We start from the raw sequence: 26,896 nt of genomic DNA, 5'->3' as shown, positions 1-26,896 counted from the left end.
AATATGAAGATTTGAGTGCCATCAGCATTTGGAGTAGTACCTAACCAGAAAATCAGTAAGCTAAAGAAAATATATGTATCAAGAAGATTAAAAATGTGGAGGACAGAACTTTGGAAGACAACAACTTTAGAAGGTAGACGTGGGTGTTTAGAACTAAGCTAGAGAGATCGCTAATAAGTTAAGGACTGAGAAAAAGGCTAGTAGTGCTCATTATTAGAAAGGTGGCAGAGAAGAATCTGGATAACCTAGAAATTAGGGAAAAATCGTTAGCTTTGGTTTGATGGTATTTTGACGGTATGATGCGCTGAGTAGGACATCTCATACTGTAATGGAATGAATGGAAAGACACTTGTGCTACTATATCACTCTGGTCAGAAAGAGAGGCCACCGGGAACAAAAAGAATACACTCGATATGGGAGAGTTGTCTGGGGTCAGCATCTAGAGCCAGGCACTGTTCTAGACGCTGGCAGTGAAACAGTAAATCAAATAAAGCTCTTGCTGTTACGGAGCTTTCATCCTAGTGGATTGGGGGCTGGGGGGCAGGGAGGGTGTGCAATAACAAGAAACTTCCCAAAATGTCTACACTAGTTGCTCTGGAAGAAAGCAAATCAGGGAAGACTTTTTAAATACGGTATCTGGGCAGGCTTTGCTGATAGTCAGGTGTCACTGAGCAGAGACCTTAATGAAATGAGGAATACTCCATTACCAAAATGGGAAGAGTTTGATTTTTCTCCATATGTCAGTAACTTCTTTTTTATTGAATAATCGTTCTACTCTTTTCCGTAGGCACTGTAAGGAGATTCCTAGAGATTCATGGAGAGACCATTGAAAAAGTGGTATTTGCTGTCTCTGAACTTGAAGAGGTATTTGGCTAATTATGTTGCACTGTTTAAATGTTACAGACCAATATCCTCTATGAATAGAGATGCAAAAATCCTTAGCAAAATAATTAGAAAACGGAATCCAGCAACCTATAAAAGGATTATCTACTATCACTAAGTGGGATTTATCTTAGGAATGTAAAGTTGGTTCAACATACAAAACTCAATCAATGTGTAATGTGCCATGTTAATAGAATAATAACAGAATAAAGGATAAAACCGCATGATCATCTCAGTAGATGCAGAAAAAACATTGGACAAAATCCAACACCCTTTCATGATAAAAACACTCAACAAACTAGGAATCAAAGGGAGCTTCCTAGACCTGATAAAGGGCACGTATGAAAAACCCATGGCTAACAGTATACTTAATGGTGAAATACTAAAAGCTGTCTGCATAAGATCAGGAACAAGATAAGAATGTCCACTCTCACCAGTTCTATTCAACATTGTTCTGGAGGATCTAGCCAGGGCATTAAGCAACAAGAAATAAAAAGCACCCAGATTGGAAAGAAAGAAAGAAAACTATCTCTATTCGCAGGTGATGTCATCTTGTATATAAAAATCCTAAGAGGCTCCCCAAAATACTATTAGAAATAACAGAGTTCGACAGCGTTACAGGCCACAAGATCAATATAAAAAATTGTGTTTCTACGCACTAGCAATGAGTAATCTGAAAATGAAGTTAAGAAAACAATTCCATTAATTTACGAGAGCATCAGAAAGATCAAATATTTGAGAGTAACCTTAACAAAAGCAGTGTAAGACTTGTACATTGAAAACTACACAATGTCTTTGAAAGAAATTTTAAGACCAAAATAAGTGGAAAGATATCCCTGCTCATAAATTGGGAGATTTCCTGTTGTTAAGATGGCAGTATTCCCCAAATTGTTATATAGATTCAACAAAATCTTTATAAAAGTTCCAGCAGACTTTTTTATAGAAATTAACAAGTTGATCCTAAATTTCACATGGATATGCAAGGGACCCAGAATAGTCAAAACAACCTTGGGGAAAAAAAGAACATAGTTGGAAGGTTCACACTTAGCCTGTTTCAAAACTTAAAAGTACAGTAATCAAGACTGTGTGGTACTTGCATAAGAATAAACATAGATCAGTGGAATAGAATTTTTGACAAGACAATTCAATTCAGAAAGAGGAGTCTTATCGACAAATAGTGTTGCAGCAATTGGATATTCACATTCAAAAGAAAGAAGGTGGACCACTACCTCACATCATCCACAAAAATTAGCTCAAAATGGATGTAGGACCTAAGTAAGGGAGTTAAAACTGTAAAACTTCTAGAAGAAAACATAGATATAAATCTTCATGACCGTGGATTAGGCAATGGTTTCTTACATCTGACATCAAAAGTACAAGCAGCCAAAATAAAAATAGACCAATTGGTCACTCTTATAATTCAGCAATAAAAAGACAAATAACCCAATTTAAAAATGGGCAAAAGTTGGTATTTACCCAAAGGAGTTCAAAATTTATGTCCTCACAAAAACTTACAAATGCTGTTTATAGCAGCTTTGTTCATATTTGCCAGAACTTGGAAACAACCAAGATGTCCTTCATCTTGGGTCAATAGATAAATAAACTGTGGTCCATCCAGACAGTGGAACATTTTTCAGTGCTAAAAATAAGTGCGCTATTAAGCCGTAAAAAGATGTAGAAGAAACTGAAATGCATATTACTAAGTGAAAAAAGCCAACCTGAAAAGGCTACTTACTGTATGATTCCAACCGTATGACATTCTGGAAAAGGCAAAACTGTGAAGACAGTATAAAAATCAGGGCCCAGGGTGTGGAGTGGGGGGATGAATGGCCAGCACAGAGGATTTTTAGGGCAGTGAGTCCTCTGTGTGATACTGTAATGGTGGGTCTGTGTCATTATACACTTGTGCCAACCTGCAGAATATACACACCAAGGGTGAATTCTGCTGTAAACTGGGTGATGAGAGGCGTCCTTGTAGGTTCATCAGTTGTAACAAACGTACCACTCTGGTGGGGGTTGTCAATAATGAGGGAGACTATGCATGTGGGGGGGCCAGGGGGCCAGGGGAAATCTACCTTCTCAATTTTGTTGGGAACTTTAAACTGCTCTAAAAAAAATATATGGGCAGAAGTTTTAAATAGACAATACTTCAGAATAGGTATAAGTGACCAATAAGCCCATGAAAAGATGTGCCACAACATTAACCAATAGGGAAAGGCAAATCAAAACCAGTGAGGTACCACTTCACATCCACGGGGATGGTTGTAACACAAAGACAATCATAAGTGTTGGTGAGGATGCGGAGACATTGGAACCTTCATGCACAGCTAGTGAGAATGTAAAAGGGTGCAGCTGCTCTGGGAAACAGCCTGGCAGTTCCTCAAAAAGATAAACAGCGATTCCACTCTCAGGTCCATACAGAAGAAAAAAAAAAAGTGTCCACACAAACACTTGTGCACAAAGTGTTCATATCAGCATTATTCATGATAGCCAAAAGGTGGAAACAACCCAAATGCAGTCAACTGATGAATTGATAAACAGATGTGTGTATATGTAATAGAATACTGTTATATACTTACATAAGCGGTAAGAAGAAATGAAGCACTGGCGTACTACAACGTAAGTGAACCTTGGAAACATTATGCTAAGTGAAAAGCCAGTCACAAAAGGCCACATACTGTATTCTGTTGTTATGAAATGCCCAGAAGAGGCAAATCCATACAGACAGAAAGCGGAGTGGTGGTTGCCAGAGGCTGTGAGAGGGAGAAATGAGGGTGACCTAACTAATGAGGTTAGAGTTTCTTTTTAGGGTGATGAAAATGTTCTGGAATTAGATAATGATGATGATTTCACAACTTTGTGAATATACTGAAAACCACAGAACTATATACTACAAAAGGGTGAATTTTATGGTATGCGAATTATATATATATATTTTAAAGGCTACAAAGATGGTGTCTTCAGTCTTCTTATGTATCTATCTACCTTACATACTTTATACATGAAAGATGATACAATATTACAGTTGACACAGTAAGAAAGCTGACAGATAATGATGTCTTGAATGCTTTCATTGTTCTAAGCAATTCCATCATTCTTTGGTTTCCTGTTCTGTTTTAGTCTTTTTCAGTGTAGTTGGCAGTAATTGATGGCTAATGATAAAATAATTCCTAGCATGATGAAAAAACGAAATGCTTCAAGATACAGGAAAATCAAGAGCACTTAACGCCTATAATGTATCATAGATTTGTAAATGAGTCCAATGGACTAACCCAAATGGAAATTATAAAATAGAATGAGTTTCATTCCAGTTCATTTTTAAAATAGCACAATGTATCTTTGTTTTTTGGGAAACCTCTAAAGTAAAGAATAAAATCCATCACAAACAGTTAGTACTGTTAAAAAAAAAAATCTCAAAAACTAAACCGGGTCAGCATCCCCTGATGGCACATTGAGGACTGAGGTAGCAGCTGAGCTGAATCTTGAAAGACAAATACCGTTAAGTAGGATGAAGGAAGGGGGCGGTGACAGGAGTGGCAGGACTTAGGTGTTCCAGGTTCACTGACCTGGAATTGCCGGGCTGGCGGTCATGTTTAACCAGCTCATGACGTCCTGATCGTTAACACAGAACTGATGGAGGGTCCCAGACAGCGTCTAGCCTGAGCTCCCAAGTGGGAAGCTCTTTCTCTGTGACGCGGGCTGTCTCACTGTGTGTGGCTCAGCACTAAGCGCTGTGGATGCGGCGTCATTACTCCACAATTTTAACATCTCACTTTTCTGACGCAGGCTACTTACCAAAAGCTGCTACCTCTGTACTTCCCAAGGTCCTTAAAGGAGGAGATTCGGTCATTGCCGTACCTGCCTGCAGATATTGGAAATGCAGAAGGGGAGCCTGTGGTCCCTGAACGGCAGATTCGAATAAGTGAGAAACCTGGTGCCCCAGAGGGTAAGTTCCACCTTAATTTCCCCTTAAGGAAGCAAAGGGACTGACCACCAAAGGAGTGAGACGTTTAGTTTGACCTTGGGCAAGCTCTCTATAAGTGTGACATTCAGATTAAGACCAACTTAGATGTTTTCTGAGTCTTACTCTTGATAAGACTTATTCTTTAAATTAAAAAAAAAAAATTATTTAATGTCAAGTCGGTGTTAGGCAGTAGAGAGTGAGTGGTGGATATAACAACATTCTGACTCTCGTGAAGTTTATAGTTTCACTCGAGACACTGTGGGAACAGCAATCAAGTACTTTATCATCTAAAATTTTCAGTGGCTTCAAGAATGTCTTCTAAAAGCCATACCTAACATGAAACACAAAGACGAGGATACTGCAGCCATCCGTGTGTTTCTTTAGGTACTTACTCCTGCAGATGGAAGCACTGGTCGAGTAGAGCACTGGGGGGGTGGGGGGGGCCTCTCGAGTCTGTTCTGTAAGACAGCCGGTGCTGGTCTGCGCGGGTGCCTGTTCAAGGTGATCCTCCCTCCTGTGCAGTCCCGCCTCGCACGCGCCAGAGCTGGAGCTTGATCTCAAACTCCAGCTGCCTAGGAATCACTGTGCGATTCCGACTGTGAACAGTTTGAGATGAGCATCAAGTTAAAACCTGTAGAAGGCCACTCATGTCCTGTTAAACACCAGGGCGTAGACTTAGATCAAACAGGGGGAACTGTAAATGGTGCAGCCTCAGGAAGTGTCTCTGAATCGAGCTTTGCTGGCAGAGTACCCTGTACTTCAGGGAGCCACTGGTGGAGTACACCCTTGAATTGCAGACTCATTTGGAGTCATTTGAAAATCCTCAGAATTGTGACCACCACTATAGAATGTAGTTTTTCCTAAATGCGTAAAATGCATGTTATGTAACAAGGAGTAATAAATAGCAAAACTAATATGAGATTGTAATACTGGGCCGTAGATGAGACTAACTCGTTAATTAGCCAAAGGTTCCCTTCTCAGACTGCTTGATTCGTGTCTATCTCAGAAAATATTGTTACCTATAGATAAAAGCCCCAGTGTTTGTAAATACTTTCAATTCGAATGTTAAATATGTTAAAGTAGATGTAAAAGTCAACTTCACTTGAAGGATTGAAAGAAGATTCATTCATGGGGTTTTGTTTTGTTTTTTTATTTTCAATAAAAGCAGACTCTTCTAAGCTGTGACCTGTCACACTTTGAGGGGCCGTGAAGTAGATGTAAGGAAATCCCACCTGGATGACCCACCGAGCTGGGCTTCAAGTGCTGACATTGCCTTGGGAAGCTCCCCCTGGTCCAGGGGTTGTTTGTTTTTAATATTTTAAATCTGCTAAGGCAGTGGGGAACACCCTAACAGATGGTCATATGGAGAAATCAGCAAGTTAACTTATTAATTCGTAGTCAGAACTGTAATTCTTACAGATGAGAATGGTTGTGTAGATGTGCCCAGTGTAGCAAACCAGGATGCTAAATCAGAATCAAAACATACCCTGCAATCCTGATCTATCCATCGTCCTTCAGGGGTTACCGGACAAAGGACTGAAGTTTATGTGCCAACCAATCAAGTGCTCCCTCCTTAAACAATTCTGGATAAATGACCCCCTAAACATGTTTTTTATATTCCTCTTTTGTTAGATGCTGTGCTACAATCCATCTTTAAACCCACATGCAGTATAATTACTTCCGTCTTTTGCTGATGATTACATTCTACTGTTTTCCTTCCTAAGGTTATACCCAGGTCACCTTGATTTGATTTCATGTATTCCTAAAATACTTGTGTCACACGTGGATGGGTAGTTTCCTTCCTTATTGCAGTTCTTCAGATACCTAAATCTGATTTCAGTTTCATTCTCAAAAGTTAACCTCCTAACCCCATTTCGCTAGCGGTCATCCCTATTGCCACGTTCACAATCTGTTTGCAGCATTTACTGTCAAGTGTTGTTGGAAGCGCTGTATTGACAGGATTTTTGTTACAGACAGCCCAGAAGAGGAGGATGAAGGCTTGGGAGTTGATCTCTCTTTCATTGGCTCTCATGCTTTTGCTCGAATGGAAGGAGATATTGATAAGCAAAGAAGACTGATCCTTCAGGGGCAGTTGTCAGAGGCAGCCCTGCAGAAGCAGCATCAGAGAAAGTAAGGCAAAGCCCTGTGGACTGACAGACACGTGAGGCATGAGAAACAAGAAAGGGCCTTCCATCCACTGAATGATCTAATGTGCTGTGCTCTCATTTATTTATTCCTCATGACAGTCCAGGGGGGAGGACACTGTCCCCACTTTGTAGATGCAGAAATTCAAAGTTAATTTATCAGGGGTCGGAGTTAATCGGCGTTGAAGCCACTGCTCAGATGCGTATCTGATTTCAGAGCTCGTACTCATTCTGCTGTAACTGGTGCTTCTGGGTGAGGTTATGTCGTAAAAGTAAACCGGGGAAAGGGAAAGGCAGACTTACGAAATTTTTACCTGACTTTACTATGTTTATAATTAAAACATAATCTACAGTTTTATTACATTTAAAAGAGCTTCATTTCTCCCTGATTTCTCCCCAGGGACTTTATAAAGCCGTTCCATTTCTTTCAGGTATTTTCAAAAGCAATTCTGAATAAATCCTTTTTAAAACAAAGAAAAGCAGCTTTTGTACTTCTGAGTAAGTTTTTCCAAGGATTAACAGTCCTTGGAAAGCTAGCTGCTTTTCAGAAAATTTCAAAGCAAAGAAAAAATCATAAACTATAAATGATTAGTATCATCCATTACCTTCTAGGGTTGGTTAAGGGGGTAACATCTCATAAGATTGTAATGAACGTAGCTCGGCAACTGCTATTTGGCCAGCTCTGCCAAGTAGCTCTGGTCACTCAGTATTCTCTTCAGTACTGAGCAAACCATGGTCTGTTTTACCTTTGAGCCTTGGTACTTGCCCTCCCTTTGGACTGCAATAGTTCGTCCTTCAATTCCTGCCCATTCTGCAGGTTTCAGCTTAGAGGAGATGGCCTCTGGAAACGCACCTCGCTGGAGATAAGTTGGAATAGGTGGAACAGACATCTGGGATAGAGGCCTCCTCCTGTGTGCTTTGTTCCATACTCGGTGCTTAATCAAAGCCTGGCATAGTGTTTGTCACACTCAGTTGTAATGATGGACGGTTGTTGGCAGTCTCCGTCTATAAAGTGGGAGTTGGGCTAGATGATCTGGAGTCCCTTACAGAATTAGAATTTTGTGTCTCCCTAGTTCCTGGTCTTCACTTTATTCTGATTTTATTTTCATAAACAGAAAGTAGCCAGTAGGGGGCACCAATAAATAACTTTTCCAAAAGCAGTAACAATCAAATGATCGTTTCAGCGGTTTCTAAACTTGGCCATGTGTAAGAATCATCTGCCAAACACTTTTCTTTCAATGCAGTGACTGGGCCGTCCCCCACACGACTGGAACTTTGGCATCTAGATGTATGTTAAAGCTTCTTCACATCGTGACTGGTGTGCTCCTGGATTGGGTACCGCTTTTGGTCCAGGGCACTGGTTCTCAAGCCCCCTTGCGTTCTTAACAATTGTTGAGGACCCCAGAAAGCTTTCATTTAAATGGGTTATATCTACCAATATATATATGAGAAATTATTTATTAATTCATTTAAAAAAGAACCTATCATGTTTTCATGAAAAATAACTTTATTTTTTTTTTAATTAGAAGAATGGCACTATTTTACATTTGTGCAAATCTCTTAATGTTTAGCTTAGGAAAAGACAGCTGGATTCTCATATCAGCACTCAAACTATTTCAATAGATTGTTTTAGGTGAAGTATATAAAGAAAATATGACCTCAGATATATAATTGGAAAAGGGAGGAGTATTTTAATACTGTTTTTCAAGTACTTGAGGATATTATTCTTTGATACTACACTATAACTCAATGTAATTTTTTAAAGTTTAGTTGTAATGTGGAATCTCAAACCATAACCATGAATTTTTGTATTCAGTTATATTAAAATACATTGTTCTATCCTACACTTTGAATGGATTTTATGATAGGAATTTAGAGCATGAATTTATAATACGATGCATTGGTCTTCTGAAAAATACTGATTCACTGAATTATTCAAATCTTCCAAATACACGTTACTACACAATATGAAAAGATTATATTTGTTAATATCACCACTGACATCATCAGAAAAATTTTTAAGTATTAGGAACTATAAGCCTCTGATGGATACAAACTTTCCAAATTGTATATATTTTTTTAAAACTCAAGTTTTATCATTGGCAATAAATGTTCTTGGTTGTTTTTCTTGAAATGACAGGGTGGCTTTCTTCATTTTTGAGAAAACATCTGCCATCTATTCATGTTGAATAACCGTAGTTTGTCTGCCAGTCATTATTTGAAGAAAAACGATGTTCCATGAAAAAAAGCACCTAGTTCAGCTTTCAAGTGAAACACAGAGTGCTTTTCTTCAAGACAACCTCATACTTCAGTGTGCAGAAGTGCTTTATGTGTTTTTCCCATTCTGTGACACATTGATATTAAACAGATGTATTCCCAAGGGTTGATTTAATAAAATTAATAATTTTACTTCCTCATCAAAGACATTCTTAAATGAAACTGGCTTTTTTTCCCCCCGTGAGTATTTTGGCAGTTGAAGAACACAGTGACGACAGATACAGTCTGGTGCTTGCCTTGATTTATACTAAGGCATCAAGATTTTACCCAGCAGTGGCTTTTGCACCATCGGTGCAAGCGTCAGCATAGTCAGAAGGGCAGATGATGTGCCAGTGTTATTATGAAAATCGTTTTCACCTGGCAAACCCCTTGAAAAAATCTCCGGGCTGTGGACCCCACTTTGAGAACCACTGGTCTGCGGTCATGGGAACTTGGCAACCCTCTGATCCCATTCTCTAAAGTGGGAGATACAGTGTGTAAGCGTTCAAATCGCCAGGGCTGCTCGCTGAATATTTGTAGGCCCCGCACCAAACTTCCTGACTCAGAACCTCTGGGGGTTCCTTAGATGATTCTTTCTTGCCCAAAATCACTGACAGAGTTAACAGCTGATTAAGGAAGAGCCTTTGAAGTGGCTACTGCAACATATCTCCCTTCTCTACCATCATCTTCAGCCCACTTACACAGACCAGCTCTGGAGAAACTGGAAAACACTGGAAAGATTTTGTATTTGTATACAAAGAACTGTGTTATATCACCTTTCTGAAATCAGTCAACCTCTCTCTCTCTCTCTCTCTCTCTCTCTCTCTCTCTCTCTCTCTCTCACTCACACACACACACACACACACACTCACACACACACACACACACACACACACACAGCCTCCAACTACCTTTTTCATTTCTCCATGCATGGTACAGATATTCTGGAATGTTCCTAAGTTTTTGTTTGGACTGGATACTTGTCTGTGTTTCTTTTTTCAATGAGGCAATTTGTTTCACTTCACAAGTTCAAGCCAGTATTAAAATGAACCTGTATTCACTGAGTGCATGCTTGCAGCAAAAGGGTGGGTTCTAGGACAGAATACAACAGCAGCATGTGAAGTATTGTCCTTCTTCATAGAAGGCCTTGATCTTGAGGTTCACGTTCATAACACAACAGTTTGCATTCACTTCAGAAAGTACTGGATATTTACTCTATACAAGACAATATTCTGGATACTGAAGTATACAAAGATAACCAAGGTAGTCCCTCTCTTCTGGAAATTCATGAGTGAGCCACACTACCTTCAGGTGTCAGGGGTACCTACTACACGGTGGTCAGGCTGTGCACACATCCAGTCAGCGCGCAGTTTCCGGCTTGGAGAAGAGCACAGAGGCTTGGTACCTCTCCCACTCGGTTCCCTTGAGTGATAAGCTACATCTGAAACAAAAGATTTTCGGATTTCCCATTTACATGGCAGTGTCTATGCTGATTAAAGGTCTTGTCTTGTATCTATATTGCAGAATTCCTCAGAGTAGTTAGTAACAGCAGCTCAAAAGTGTGGACCAGGGACCCTGAGACCCGTTCAGGAAGTCTGTGAGACCAAAACTGCTTTTTAATGTTACTAAGACTTACTTGTCCTTTTCATTTTCATTCTTCCAGTGTTCAGTGGAGTTTTCCAGAAGCTGCTTAACGTGTGATACTGCAGTAGATTAAATGCAGAAGCAAATACGAGAATCCAGTAGGAATTAAGGAGATTTGCAAAAATGTAAAACAGTATAACTCTTCTCCCTAAATATAGATTTTTTGTGTGTGAAAACTTATTGTTTTTAAATTAATAATCTTTTAAATTTCTGTTTTTATTTCTGATTCGGTAAATATTGGTGAGTATCAGTGACATAAACATAAATGGGTCCAGAGACCAAAAAGTGTGAGAATGAGAATTACTCAGTTTATGATATCGCTGAGCTATAAGTCATCTGTTTGCATACTGGACCACATGCTAAATGTTTAAGATTGCCAGCTGTAGTTTTTAAAACATTTCTCTTAGATTTTTTAAATCAGGCTTTTATTTACATAAAAACTTCTTGTTTCTGTCGGTTATATCAGTAGATCAGGTTGAGCAAATGCTAAATTTTTCTGAGAAAGTAGGTCTTTAGTTAGTAATATCTTTTTGAAAGCTTTCAATTCTTCCATCAGTAACAAAACTAAAGGTCGTGGATTGGCTAAGTTAGAGCATTCTTTCACAGCATTGCCTTGCCACGTCAATATCTCTGTAATGATTCTTTTTAATATCTGAAAAAAATATACGTATTGTCTATTTCTTGATTAATATTTCCAGGTCTCCTACCCAGTTGTGACACTGATTTGGGTGTGTCATAAGACAGAAATTGGAAGCAATCTATTTGTTCAAAGATACAGCTTTTAAAACTCTTAACATTATTTTTACCGTCACTTTTTTTCTTTTTCAAGTATTCCTTAGTTGGCTCAAGTTCCAGTTGCCTGTAATTCTTATGTCATTTCTTACAGTAAAAGCTCTACCTCATTCATTATTAAATATTTATTGAGCTCTTACTGATGTGCCAAGTGTTGTGCAAGAAATGTAATCAAGTGGCGTGCAGGACCGCTACAGCCCCAGCCCTCATGGAGCTTGGGGTCTTGCAGAGGGAGAAATGTTAAACTGATTATTATGAATGATTTATTTAAACTACAATAAGAGTTCATAACAAGGGTCTTAACCAAGTCCAGTGTGGGACAATTGCATGAGATCAGGAAAAGCTAATTCATTCCAAAGCTAAATATTTCCCTGGTCTATGGGTTGTACACAAATGAGTTAGTTACTCCTCTTTTAAGAGTAATTTAGCTTAAATTTTCTTCATCGTTCAGCCTTTGGTTGTGCAAGTGGATGGTAATTGATTAACTGGAAGAAATTATCTCGTATTAGCCTTGTGAGGACAGCATCCAACCTTAGCTGAGTGTAGCCCATTAAGAAACGATCCACTCAGCGTCCTCCCTTTGCAGCACGTGGGTGGCCACTTAGCCGCCATTTTGACATATTTTGTGTGACCGTTCACCCATGATTATATTCACCCATCAATTTAATAGAAGTTTGTTTATTTGGAACAAGCTCTAGGAAAACAAACTATTTTGAGTTGACATTTTCCTTTTTTAGCTTTTGTTTTGATTGTTGGGTTGGGAGCAAAGATTGCATGTGTTTATTGAAAGAAAACACAGAAACTACAGCAAAAAATGAGGTGCTGTTCATGAAAGATATAAGGGAAAATTTTGATTTGTCATTGAATAGATATTAAAAAAAAAACAAGGAAAGCATTGTTTCACTATTGGATGAGGAGATAAAGCTAACATCTTTTGCTCTTATTCCCTCCTCCTGAATACTGATTTAAAAGAAAAGGTAACCAAATCAAATGTTCGCAATCTATAGTGGAAATGGAGGAGATTTAATTAGAATAAAGAAGAAAGCAGGTGAAGATTGCTTTCATGTATTGTTTATATTGGAATTCATGTCAAGGTCCTTAGAAACTAAAACAGCCCCCATTGTTTCAGCAGTGATTCTAAATTTTTTTGAAGCATAAAGCCTTTGAGAATCTTACGTAAGCTATAAACCTTCTCCCCATAAAATATTCATAGGGATTTTGCCAGCCAGTGTCCATCCTAGGAACTCAAGTCAGGAATCACAGCTCAAGGTTAAAAACATTTTAGAGTTTATACTATTTTGGAGTTCACGTGGACAAAAATCAATTTTAGACGGATTAAGGACTTAAACTTAAAAAATTAAAACTCATGGAAGGAGTTATAAGTTAGTACTTTCATATCTTAAAAGAGGACAAGTTTCATAAACAAGCTATAAAAAGCACTATGAAAGAAAAAAAATAGTTTTGACTGTATTAAAATTAAGAGCTTCAGAAAGTAGAGCCATGAAGCTTAAAGAAAGTAAAGAACAAGTTACAGAATGGGAATATTCACAGTATACGCAACTGGCAAATGCTAACCGTGTTTCCCCGAAAATAAGACCTAGCCAGACCATCAGCTCTAGTGCGTCTTTTGGAGCAAAAATTAATATAAGACCCGGTCTTATAGATAATATAATATTATATTATGTTTATTATACCGGGTCTTAAGACCCAGTCTTATATTAAAATATTATATTAAAAAAATAAGACCGGGTCTTATATTAATTTTTGCTCCAAAAGACACATTAGATGGTCCGACTAGGTCTTATTTTGGGGGCAACACGGTTGTATTAAGAATATACTATAAAAAAACTCCCATGAATAAGTGAGAAAAGAACAAACAGCCTCGTAGAAAAAAGGACAAACAATATGAACGGCATCTCACAGAAGAGGGAAACGTGGCCACTGAACGTGTCCAGGGTCTCAGCATCGCTAGTAACCAGAAAAACGAGGCCCCATTTCAAACATAATTGATTGGCAGAATTCAAGCATCTGCCAATACCAGGTGTTGAGGAGGACATGGACCCACAGGGTCTTGTGTTCGCTGCTTGTAGACGTATAAATTGGTGCAGCTCTTTGGGAAGGAGATTTGGCCGTAGCTCCTAAAACTGAACATATCTTACCACCTGGCCCTCCCACTCCTACGTGGCTACCCAGGAGAAGTCACGCATGTGGGTACCAGGAGCCGTGTGAAATAAGGCAACATAGCGCTGTTCTCAGTAGCAAAACCTGGGAACAGCCCAATGCCCATCAGTAGGAGCGTGGATAATAGACACTGTAGTTCTCATGCTGTGTGAATACATTGTATAGAGGAGTCAAAATGAATGAACACCATTGATACCCAACAGTACACATGAAACTTGGTAATATAACACGTCCAGAAAGTAAGACCCAACGATTACATAAAGCACGATCAGCTTTTTTCCTCCTTTAAATAGTTAAAAACCAAAAATTTTTTTTAGGAATGCCTACCAGGAGTGCCAAAAAAATGTATACGCGTGACTTGTATTCATCTTTTGTTTTGGTATATATTGAGTATTATAATTTCAGTAGTTTCCTCCTCTCTTAAAATGTGTATACATTTTTTTGGCACCCTCTGTGTAGATGAATTACGAGGATATAAAAAGGAGAGCAACAAAGTGATGAGGTTACTGTGCAGTTGCTGACTTTTGTTCTGGGTGGTTGGCTTTGGAGCGCTTGTTACTTAATTTAAAGTAACTAAGTAAGTAACCAGTAAAAGCAAACCATGTATGTACCAGTGATAGTGTTTTGAACCAAAGGTGATTAATTCATTTTGTGTACCTGAGTTCCAGTTAAAAAACATTTTGTTTTTCACAGCTCGTTGAACACATAGTTACTCAGTGTCAGGAACTACCCTAGAGATTTGCTGAAAATACAGGGACAAGTAAGATGTATTCCCTGTCTGTGGTCTCATAGAGAGAAGCAAACGTTACAATAAACGGGTGAAGCCTTGTGCTTATCTTTGTGATACAAAGAAGGGAGCAGCTAGTCTACAGCCTGGGCATTACCTCCACTCCACCCCCCTTCTCTCCACCCCCGCCCCTAGCCCGGCCACCCCCCTCTCAGCATCCATGTTCAATTGATATTTAGGCATTTGTTGGGTTGCTTGTCTCATTACAAAGTTCAATTTTCTTTGCAATATGTCTATCTCATATATTCAATTTTAAACTCTTAGAAGCCAAGGGCGTTTTGTTACTACTCTCAGACCCCAAAAATGCCTTGAATAATATTCATGCCTATTATTCCATTCAGCAAAGATGTGAGTCCCTACTATGATGTAGACATTGCATTTATGCAATAAACCTCTGAAAACTCAGTTCATGAATGTTTAGAGTATAGAAATTAACAGGTATTTACCAAATTCCTGTTACATGTTTTGTGCTAAGGTTTGTGCTCATAAGACATTTAAGATATATTATTCTGTCTGTGGAGATGACTTAATCAGAAAACAATTAGAAAACAGTACAATTGGGGATTTAGAGTAAATAACCTAGGAGTTGACTCTGTGTGGAAATATGGACTAGTGCATATACTTAGGAGAACTACGATACACGTAGGTCTTTTCTTGACTAGCAAATTATATCTTAAACCAAAATTAAAAGCTGTTACTTCTTTGACTTTTCAGTTGGTATAGGTGGACAAGTTTCCAAATTTAAAAAGGCATAAACTATAGAACTATATAATACCAAGTGTGTTTTGCGCAAGCAGTAATAATTTCTGTGAAACTAGCGGGCGTATCACCTGTTGATTACAATCCATGTGTAAGAGACTTCCGTTAAATATCCTTAGTGCGTGATTGTACCTTATAGCAAAGGGTGCCCTCCATACACACCATTTTGCAGCTGAGGAATCAACTAAGAGGCACTTTGAATTTTAAGAAAGCAGTAGGAAATAGTAGAAAAAGTACTGACCTTTCCAGAAATCTGGAGACCTGAGTGCAGCTTCGGTTTCAACCATCGATTGGCTGGTAACTCTAAGATTAACTCGACCCTTTTGCAGCTCATTTCCCCTCTTTGAGGTCTTTAATGTGCCTTCCAGCTTTAATATCCTCCTAGCCAGAGCCAAACTGCGCTCCTTGTGATCTGGTGTAGCGGGTACCTGGACACCTAGTTTGATTAACACATCATTAAAGGAAGCTGGACATCCAGGTAAAATTACCTGGTTCCTTTGTGGCCCCATATAACATGTACAACACTTACCTGCTTTCCTTCTGCAGAGTAATCTCCTCGAGGGCACTGCCCATGTCCACTCACTGTAATACCCTCAGTACCTATCATCTAGTAAGCACTCAATACTTTGTTGAATGAGTGAACGCCTGTTTTGGAGAACGGCTATTGCTTTAGGCTTTCTCCCTTTGCTTTTTTTTTTTTTAGTAAAGGAAAATAACAGTATTTAAAAACAAGTTAGTTCCAGAACTTGGTATCTGAGCCATTTATATGAGTAGTCTTCATGTGAGAAAGGATTCTTTTAAATTGAGTATGAACACCTTCCTTTCTCAGTAACTCATTTGTATTTATTTTATCAATAGCACATAACAGGGATTCTGCATATTGTGATGGCCTCTTTAACTCCTTCATAGTAAAACATTCTTTAGGAATGGAAAGATAAAAACAGGTCCCATTTGAAAATTTAATTTGTAAGGATTTCTTCTGCTAATTACATCTTTTATTTCTCTAGTTACAATCGCTGGTTATGTCAAGCGCGATCTGAGGATCTGTCTGATATCGCGTCTCTCAAAGCCTTATACCAAACAGGTGAGCTTGTGGATATGGCAGCTGATTCTTTTACTAAGGAAGGACCTACCTAGGATGCTGTTAGAGATTTCATTTTGCTCTGCTTTTGTCGACTTTATCTATGAACAGAATGTACCAATGAAGATAGTTTTTGCTCATCACGATCTTAAAAATAACATCTCAACCGATAAATTTTTCAACTTGTAGTTCTACCTTGGCCAACTTCATTTCTTCTTATTGTCCTTTTTGTTACCTTTCCAGTTTTTTTTCTGCTTTCAAAAGTACCATGTATTTTCTATACAAAATTTGAACAAACCTTACATGAATATATAATGGAAGCAGTGAAAGTTCTTAGATTCCTGCTCTTTCTTGTATTTCTTTTTCAGACAGTTCTTGTTAATTTTCAGATTTGAGTTTTCCTGGATCACTGATTTTGTTAAAAGTTGTTGTGAGCCTAAACAGGAAGCCATTTCTAAAAAGATCTTTGCCTTATGACCTTACCGTTTACTGTCCCTGATTTCAAACCTATACGAGGCCTTATTTTAAAAGTCAGGGCCATCGTGGACACCTCATGAAGCAAAAAAAATAAATGAAAAGGAGCTGTTATCCACATAGTAAGAGAAATCTGCAGATGAAATTTGAAAAACTTCTCCTGGTTTTCAATCTTTTACATTTGTGTAGACTATTTTTATAAGGTCCGCTCTCAGGACAAGTGACACTTTGGGATACATGTCTGGGTACTGATTGCAGTTCCTGTTTGTAGGTGTTGATCACTGCGGTCGCACAGTGATGGTGGTTGTTGGAAGAAATATTCCTGTCACATTAATAGATATGGACAAGGTAAGCCCGAAAAAGGCTCTGTTTAACAAATAATGTTGGTTTAAAACTAAGGAGAATGTGAAGTTTGAATCGGCTTTAGAATATGAGATGAGGCAGAATTGTGTATCTCAGGCAGAGCAATAGCCCTGGTCGTGCAAGTCTGCACGTACCATTTCAGTAAGTTGCGGGTTTGGTTTTGCTCTGTAGCAGAAACAGAAATACTGGAATGCCATGATGTGACCTCCGAAACGCAGCTGCTTTGTTTTGGATATGACATACCTGGCAGTATTTTGGTTGGAATCATTCTCTATTATAATTGTACTAACAATCAAAGTTTCTTTAAAAAAAGAAAAATTGTGTATCTATCTGAAGAGAAGAAACCAGAGATCTAATTAGCCCAATGTGTCATAATCCCATAATCCCTTCATTGGGAGGCATAGGACAGAAATAGATGACTCATAAAAGAAATGGTATCACCGGTAAATAAAAACAAAAGATGGTCAATCTTCAATCTGACTAGTAGTCTAAAAAAAGTGAATTAAAATGAGAAATCTCTTTTCACCTTCAAAATTAACCAGAACTTTTAAGTCATCGTGATCAAAGATAAATTGAAACCGTAAAAGTGGTCACAGCCATTGACCTAGTACGTAAGTCCATTCCTGAGAATTTGTACTAAGAAAATAATCCTAAGTGTGGAAGTAGCTGTAGGCCCCGAAACCACCCAAATTGGAATACTTAGGCAAGGAACAATTGAATTCACAGGATAAATATATAGATCTTAAAACATTCGTTTTAGTGGAAACTCACTGCAGAGGAGAATCACTTTAACTAACGTATAATTAGCCATAGTAAAAAAAAAAATTATGTAGTTAAAAACGTAAAAATATTACACACAATTTTGAGATAAAACACGGTTGTGCAAAAGCAGGTAATTGCTTCTGTCTAAGCCCTTAGATTCCTGGTCACTGGTGTTTGGGTTAAAAAAAAGGTGAAAGCACTGAACCTGACATGTTACTCACAGGCTAATTTATAGCACAAAATCATAACCTAAATTCCTAACAGGTGGTTATTGTTCATCCACAGATGGAATGTTCTGTGACTTAAAAATTATGGTCATAGAGGGTGGGGTTTGGGGAGAAGGTGAAGGGATTAGAAAGTACAAATTAGTAGTCACGATATAGCCACAGGGATATGAAATATAGTTTGGGGAATATAATCAATAATGGTGTAAAGATCATATAGGATGCCAGATGGGGACTGGACTTATCGGGGGGATCACTTCATAGACTGTGGAGATGCCTGACCACTGTGCTATATACCTGTAGCTGAATAATACTGAACATCAGCTATAATTTTATATATATATATATATATATATATATATATATATATATATATGTGTGTGTGTGTGTGTGTGTGTGTATATGTGTATATATATATACACACACACACACACACATACACACATATGGCCATGGGATGTGGAGCACAGCGTAGGGAACACAGTCAATGGAAGTGTAACAGCTGTATACGATGTCAGAGGGGTAATAGATTGGGGGGGTTATCACTCTGTGAGGGGTGTAAATGTCTAACTGTTACATTGCTTTGTACACCTGAAATTAATGATAACAAATTTCATTGAAATGCTTACATTAAATAGTCTTAAAGTGCTATTCTTTGAAAAAAAATTACAGTTATAGCGGCAAATACTACAGAGGAATGTTTATAATAGAATATCAACAGTAGAAAAATTATATATACACTGACTTTTAAGCATTAATGGTGAAAGTTGGAAAAAATATCTCAAAATGGATTTCATGGTTTGGAGGAGAATTTGCTTTATACATTTTTTGTGTGTCATGTGGCTATACTTCTTTAAAATGAAAAAAAAAATAAGTTAAAGATGGGAATTTGAAGCTAAAAATGAGTATCTTAATTGCCCTAAGGACGGGATAGAGAGTGGACAGAAAGGACCAGAAGCAATCTGATAAGAGCAAAATTAATAATAAAATAATACAATAAAATATAAAATAATGAAAACACACACACACACAAAGGAAAAACGCAACTGAGTTATATTTCTGTATCACATATATAATATAATGCAAATGATATGATCAGTAAGTTTCTGCTTGTGGTCGTTTGTATTAATCAGCATGACATTTATTCTCACCATTAGTAATGAGATTGTTGCCAATAAAAACAGAAAGCCCTGCACCGGACTTGCGTGTGCACTTGAGCATCTGGATATTCATGATGTATCATTTCATATAAAACAATGAGCTAAATTGTGAGGTCAAACCAGGTACCAACTGGAAAGATACTGTGTTTCCTTCATGCTCCCTTCTGTTTGCTCGGGTAGCAGTTGGACCCTAATCCATGCTACTCCACCTGTGGGGGTGCCACGGCCTCCCTGTGCAGAATGGAGAAATAGCCTGTTTGACAATCCTTCGGTTGTTACCTCTTAGCTTCCCCCTTGTCAGTTTATAGCCACACCACTGGCTCATACTGGCCCTGCCCGTATTGTATATCTGCTTTGTGTTTGTTTCGCTTAAATTTCATTCTTCTTGTGACAATATGTCTCGAACTGATCTGGGTCACATTCAATTTGAATCTTTCAGAGCTCTAGAAATGCTGCCCAGCCCATTGCCATCTACTGGCTAAAGCTGTTCTCATTTTCCTCATTCAGATCCACATTCAAGGGGCTGAGAAAATTAGCCCTCAAAGCGAGACATGTGAGGCATCACTTAGCATGTCCTTTTATAGCAGTTCATGGTTACATGAGCCATGAGTCTGTAGCGCAGTAGAGACTGCAAAGGCTCATTGAATTCAAGCACAAACTAAAAGAATGATTAAAAGTCTAGAAATTCTACTTTTGCTGAATTTGATATCATTATCCTAGAGAGGGAAAACCTGGTAGTTGACCGAAGAACTCTTTCGAGTTTACGAAAAGTTATTTGAGAGGAGGGAGACCAGTTGTTCTCCTCCATCACTCAGAATAAGATATCACGGGATCGTACTGTACCATGTATGAGAATTACCAAACACCAGCCTGACCGACTCTCCTGCAGAACCTTCTAAAGGGAACTGATACTCGTCAATCTGAGACATCCGTCACCTGCAACGCCTGGGGCATAGATTAGAGTCATCTCCTGGGTTTCTCCTCTTTCTCGGCCTCTGGGAAATAGACTACTGTGCAAAATGACCTTTACTCCTCTTTTTTCCTAGGCTCTCTTATATTTTATCCATGTAATGGATCACATTGCTGTGAAGGAATATGTACTAGTGTATTTTCACACCCTGACCAGCGAATACAATCATCTGGATTCCGACTTCCTGAAGAAACTCTACGATGTCGTAGACGTCAAGTTAGTTACTTCTGCACATTATGAGGGGAAGCAGCTGCTTTCTGTCCTAATAGGAACCAGTAGCAAACCTCGCTATGTATTCTGTGAAAGTGTATTTCATGTAACAATGTATCATGTATTCTTCATGTATCATTCCTAGATTAGATGGTTTAATAATAGGAGGCCCTCCTTAACTCCAGTTTATCACATTTCAGTAAACTCATGTGTAACTTTTTGCCAAAATGGCTCTTAAACACCTTGAAAAAGGTTTGGGGTCATTACCAATATTTGTTTACAAAGTAACAGAAATACTACCTTCTATTTATAAGGTGTGTTATACTTGTCAAAATACATTTATAAACATTATTTCATTTGATCCAGTGACCCATGAGTTTGTTAATTCATAATCTGATCCCAGAAATTCTAGTGCCTTATAAAAAATAGCACACAATAAATTTGTTTGTTAAATATGAGTTTACATTGTCCTACCTATAGATCAATAAATATAGATATTATCTACATTTGAAAGATGGGAAAATACAGACATTCTGAAAGGCGAAGTATGTTGCCCAAGGACTCACACCAGCAAATGCAGAATTTGGACTTGAACCTGGGCCACTGACTTGGAGCCAGAAAATTATTTTCCTTAAAACCATATTTCCTCTGAAGTGATAATGGAAATTTTAACCAGAATATATAGAATACCCCACTGCAACAGAGATAAAATGTTCTGCTTTAATTTTTTTTTTTTCTCATTAATAGATTTCCTAAGTAAAAATAGCACTCTACCTACCCTCCTGGTAGTTGCTTTGTTATTGGGAGCTGTTTTTTTTATTTATCACTGTTTTTATGGACTGCATTGAAAAATCACTATTACAGTTAGTGTACAAAGAAGGCAAATTACTGTCAATTTCCAACTGTCTTATTCCTCCCATTAAATCTCATTGTAATTAGGAATGTTAAAGCTTTCATGCCTAACAGATACCCTTTTAGCTTTCTCTGAACGTGGGTTGTACAAGGCAGCTTCACTCCACTGTAATTCTGCCTGTTCTCTTTACTTTGATCAGGCCTCAACTGTGAAATGAAGAGTTTGTATTACTTCTCTGGAGTCCCCTTTAATGAACCTTATGTGACCCAATGGTGATTAATAGGCTGTTGAAATAATTTCCAGCACGCCTGGAGAGACTAGTGACTAGAGAGACTCGTAAATAAGAGCATGATTCTGGATCCATACTGCCTGGGTTCAATTTCTGGCTCTGTCACTTGATGGTTGGGTGACTTTTGGAGGGTTGTTAGAGTAGATACAATTATTAGTACTCAGCTCATAGAATTGTTGTAAGAATTAAATATAAAGCCTTTGTATAATTTCTGGGGCATAGTCAACTCCCTATATTTATTGCTATAATATGACCATTGAAACTTTTAATTTCTAATTTTTGCGAATAATTTAAGTGGTTTTACTGTTGTTTAATTCATAACCTGATCCCAGAGAATCTAGCATCACATAAAAAAAGGCACCCAATAAATGTTTGTAAAACACGATTTTCCTTTGTCCTACCTGTAGGTGACTCTATTACAGCCAAGAAAATAGCTTCTATAAAACAGATACTTTAAATAATGACATGTTCTATGAATCGTTTTTGACATTTCCGCTAAAATTCAATAGGCTAGACCTGTTTAAAAATACAGTATTTTCTTCTCTGGATACTCAAGCAAAGAGTTAATGGTCCATAGCGGTGACTTGTTTTAGGCATGACTTATACTGACCCTTTTTTTTTTTTTTTTGAATCAGGTACAAGAGGAATTTGAAGGCTGTTTATTTTGTTCATCCAACATTTCGTTCAAAGGTACAGTATTTTTTTTTTTTTTTTTTTTTTTTTAGCTAAATCTTAAATTTAAACGTACCGCCTGCCAGCATGGTAAGACAGATTTCAACATCTAATTCTCACTATGACCATTGTGGCTGCGAATTTCTTTGTTCACCCTTCCTGTTTAATTGCCCTCAACCTGCGGTCCTAAAGTTTTGATCTCATGTAACTCCAGGGGCTTTGCATGCAGCCCTCAGTAGCTGTCAGCCTCTCAGTCCTGGACCCTCCGTGCTTTTCCATCCAGGCTTTGCTCATGTTGGTCCAGAATACACTTGCCCTCCTCTGCTCATGGCTGACTCCTGTTTGGCCTTCCGACCTCAGCTCAACAATTACTTTCTGTAGAAAACCTTCTCCAACCAATCGTGCAGCTAGTAGGTACTGCTGCATTATACCCCTCAAGATTTGACCGTCTTGTATTATCATGATGTTTTTAATTCAAATTAGTTGTTTAATTTTCTGCCTTGTACACTAGCCTGCAAGATCCATGAGAGCTATCTTCTCTAGCTGTCTTGCTCACGGTTATATCCCTAATATCTAATCCTACACCTCAACTTCAGCAAGACATCTAGTCCTTTGGTCCTTTTACTTTTTCTGAAAGCGTCATCTCTGTTTTGTCTCTATTTCCTCCCCTGCCCAGCCTAAAATCCATGTTCCATCACTTCAGCCACTCTTGTCAATGCCTACACTAACCTATGACCTCTAAGCCTGTCATCACACTTGCCCATCAAAACCTGATCTTGAGATATTCCCTCCTTCTGCTTTCTTCACTCCTCTGGATTCCTGAGATGGAGAAATCGAGCCATGTGAATTGGGGCTGCTCAGCCAACTCACAGGGCTGCACCACTAAGAGGTCCTTCGATGTTTCACTTGACAGTGACCCCACGAGGCTCTCTGCTCTCCTCAAACCTTGTCCTACCAGCAGTTCCTCCCTTCAACAGGTGGGCTCACCTTGTTCTTCACCAAGAACATGGAAAACATCAGTAAGGAGCTCCGTCTTCTCTCTCCCACCTCAGAGTTACCTGCCATCTATTCCTATCATTGCCTCCTTCGTCTCTGTCTCAAAAACGTGTTTCTTCTGAATGAAGGGTGGTCCCTCTACCTGTGCTCTGGATCCTGTAGTAATAACAATAGCTATTGTTTTCTAAGTACCTACTGTGTGTCAGTTCTTCCCATGCATTGTCTCGTTTAAACCTTATAATACATCCACAAAATAGATGGTAGTAGTATTCCCACTTTACAGGCAAGGATTTGATGCTTAGAGAGATTATGTAACTTTTCCAAGGTCAGCAGCTACTAAGCAGCAAAGCCTGCATTTGAATTTAGACACTTTAATTCCAGAGCCTACACTTGTAACTACACAGTGGATTTCCATTTCCTCAGGGATCTCTCTTCAGTAATTACCCGCTTTCTCCTCTCCCATTGTTGTGCATCTAACTCACAAACTTCTAAACATGCTCAAGCCCCACTTATCTCTCTTCCTCTTTACAACCAAAATTTTTCAGTGTAGTCTGTATTCTGTGCGCATCTCCATTTTCATGCGCTTTAAATTGCTCCAGTCTGTTTCGAATGGCCACTATGGCAGCTAAAGCTGCTGAGACTAAAATCATTGGTGATCTCTGTTACTAAATTCAGCAGACACTTTTCTGTCTTTCTCTTACCTGTTTCCCTGTAGCCTTAAACACAGTTGATCGCCTCTTCCTCGAAACACTTTGTAGTGGCTTCTTTGAAACTTACCTTGCCTAGTTTTTCTCCTCCTAGCTAGTTGTTCTCCGTCTCCTTTGCTGCCCCCTCTTTCTCTGCTCATCCTTTGAGAGTTAGCGTTCCCGAATCCTCTGCCCTCTCCTTTCATTCTGTACCTTTTTGTATTCCTGTGTCTCCAACAACCCTCCAAAACACGTGCAAATCCCAAATATGTGTCTGGGGAGGCAGTGAAGCCTGGTGTGTAAAGCATGGGTTCGAGATTCAGGTAGTGAAGGTTCTGATCCCAGCGCGACCAATTACCAACTTGTCTCAGGCAAGTTATGTGACCTCTCTGTGCTTTAATTTCATCTTCTATAAAACGGGCATGATAATAGTACCTACCTGGTAGGGTTTTGGGAAGGATGAAATTAGTTAATACACGTTAAATGCTTAAAACATTGCCTGACATACACTGAACGCTCGGTCAGCGTTAGCTGTCATCACCATCAGCGTCATCCTCACCAATCATCCCTGTGCCTGTCTAACTGCTGATTGGATATCTTCACTTAGATGTCTTCCCAGGGCCCTGAAGTTCAACATTTTAAAAGCAGAATGAGTCATGTCCTCCTCCTTCACTCAGTCCCTGTCTTAGTAAATGGGACCACTGCCCACCCAGGTGCCTGAGCCAGAAACCGGGGGGGGGAGGGGGGGCACCCGTGGTACTTCCCCTACCTCCCATCTCACCAGGTCGCACCAGTTCTTGTGCCCTTGTCCGTGCCCGTCTTTACTCCCACTGCCTCTGCTTCAGTTCATCCCACCGTCATCCTTACCTGAAAGGAGACAGCAGCCTCCTAATCAGTATTCATGTTGTCCCGCCTCCAGTGTGGTCCTGTCCCAGGTGCTGGAGGCCTGCCTAGTGCAATTTTCTTATAACGTGAATAATATATGAAGCCACAAGTATTTAGGGTCATCTGCAAAAGTTTGTCAAGACTAGTCTTTGGCAAAAAAATAAAATTTAATTTTAAAAAGCTGAGTATATCAATGGGATTTAGAGAAAAGATGACCCAGATTTAGTGATTTATTGGATGAGTAGGAGTGAAAGAAAGGACTGTCATCCATGGTTCCCAGGTGTCATCAGATGTAGAGATCATGGATTGCGATATAAATTTGAGTCACCGTCAAGTAAATAGAGCTTTACCTCTTTAAATGTGTCGATGAATAAAATCACAGAGAGACTTAGAGCAAAGAGAACAACTAAAGACAGAACCCTGGCATCAAAGGAAGGAAACCAAGAAGAAGGAATCTAAAAATCAACAGGAAAACCAAGATTGACTAATGCTTTGGGAGGCGGCGGATGGGAAAAGCATCAAAGACGGTAGAAATAGTCATTATTTTAAAGCACTGTGAAGAAATTAAGATACGTAGTGAAAAGTCCTCATTATATTTCATAATTAAGAGATGAATGAAGACTTCAGTGAGAGAATGTTTTCCACCGTGGGGTTTCTCATGGTTTACAAAATTGTTTCTCATCCAACTACCATCTTTAGAATTTGCATGAAGTATTTTAGGTAATTATTTTAAAAACTATAAATTTCCTTTTAGAACAGCACAATAAGTGCTAATTAAATGCTTGTGGGAACACTGCTTGGTCAGGCTTAAAAAAGAAAAAGTGTAGTTTGTAAACAGTCAGTTAATGAAGGGCTTTTCCTGCTCTTCTGATTACATGGTCTTATCAGCTATGGTGTTAATATGTATGTTACTAACTTTCCCACTATTTTGTTACACTCGGGGTGGTTAATTTTTTTCTTTTATGACACTTAAGGAAATAGTGCTTGAGTATTTCCCAAAATCTTATCATTTATTTTTTGTTCATCTACTGAAATTTTTTCTTTAATGGAGACAAAGGATTAGCTTGGTCTTTAGTATGTCTTTGAAATAATGTCTTCTCTCCTACGTCTATTTAATATTGTACTGGACCTCCTAGCCAGTATAACATGGCAAGAAAAAGAAAATGCATCTAGATTTAGAAAGGAATAAATGAAACTGTCTTTATTCACAGATGATATGATCATCTATGTAGAAAACCCTATGTATCCTCAGACAAGCTACTAGAACTAATGAGTAAGTTTTATCAAGGTTTTAGGATTTAATAGCAATATTCAAAAATTGATTATATATATTAACAACAATCAAATTTAAAAGGCAATATCACTTATACTAGTACCAAAAAATATTAAGTAGTTAGGGGTAAACATGACAAAAGATGTGAAAGACTTGTACACTGTACAGGTTACATATACTGCAAAACACTGGTGAGAGAAATAAAACGAGACCTAAGTCAGTGAAGATATATTCTATGTGTGCGGATTGGAAGATTTAATAGTGTTAAATTGTCAGTTCTTGCTAAATCTGTAGATGCAATTCAGCCCCAACCAAAATTTGAGCAAGCTTTTTTGTAGAAATTGACCAATCAAAATGCAAAGTATCTAAAATAGCCAAAACAACTTTGGAGAAGAAGAACAGCGTTGGAGGGGAAACACTACCTGCTTTCAAAGCTCATTCTAAAGCTATAGTGTTCAAGACGTTGAGGTACTGGCACAGAGACAGACAAATAAATCAGTGGAGCAGAATAGAGAATCCAGAAATAGACTCATGTATATATGGATAATTAATTTTCGATAAAAGCACAAAATCAGATCAGTGGGAAAAG

At 38.5% G+C, this 26,896-nt stretch overlaps 1 protein-coding gene across 4 annotated transcripts in view; it reads left to right on the top strand.

The window, feature by feature from the left end:
• GDAP2 (ganglioside induced differentiation associated protein 2) overlaps nt 1-26,896 on the top strand; it is a 65,677-nt gene that overhangs the window by 15,343 nt on the left and 23,438 nt on the right. For all 4 annotated transcript variants that reach the window (XM_019730599.3, XM_074318972.2, XM_019730600.3 and 1 more), the window contains exons 6-12: nt 788-864; nt 4,669-4,828; nt 6,820-6,976; nt 16,417-16,493; nt 17,236-17,312; nt 20,520-20,659; nt 22,431-22,485. In XM_019730599.3, coding sequence (XP_019586158.3) covers nt 788-864; nt 4,669-4,828; nt 6,820-6,976; nt 16,417-16,493; nt 17,236-17,312; nt 20,520-20,659; nt 22,431-22,485 — 743 coding nt within the window. The remainder of the gene's footprint in view (nt 1-787; nt 865-4,668; nt 4,829-6,819; nt 6,977-16,416; nt 16,494-17,235; nt 17,313-20,519; nt 20,660-22,430; nt 22,486-26,896) is intronic.

This window comes from Rhinolophus sinicus, chromosome 7 (genome assembly GCF_057876585.1).
Source record: "Rhinolophus sinicus isolate RSI-liver-muscle chromosome 7, RSI-T2T, whole genome shotgun sequence".
NCBI lineage: Eukaryota > Metazoa > Chordata > Mammalia > Chiroptera > Rhinolophidae > Rhinolophus > Rhinolophus sinicus.
This window is presented reverse-complemented; position numbering and strand designations above follow the sequence as displayed.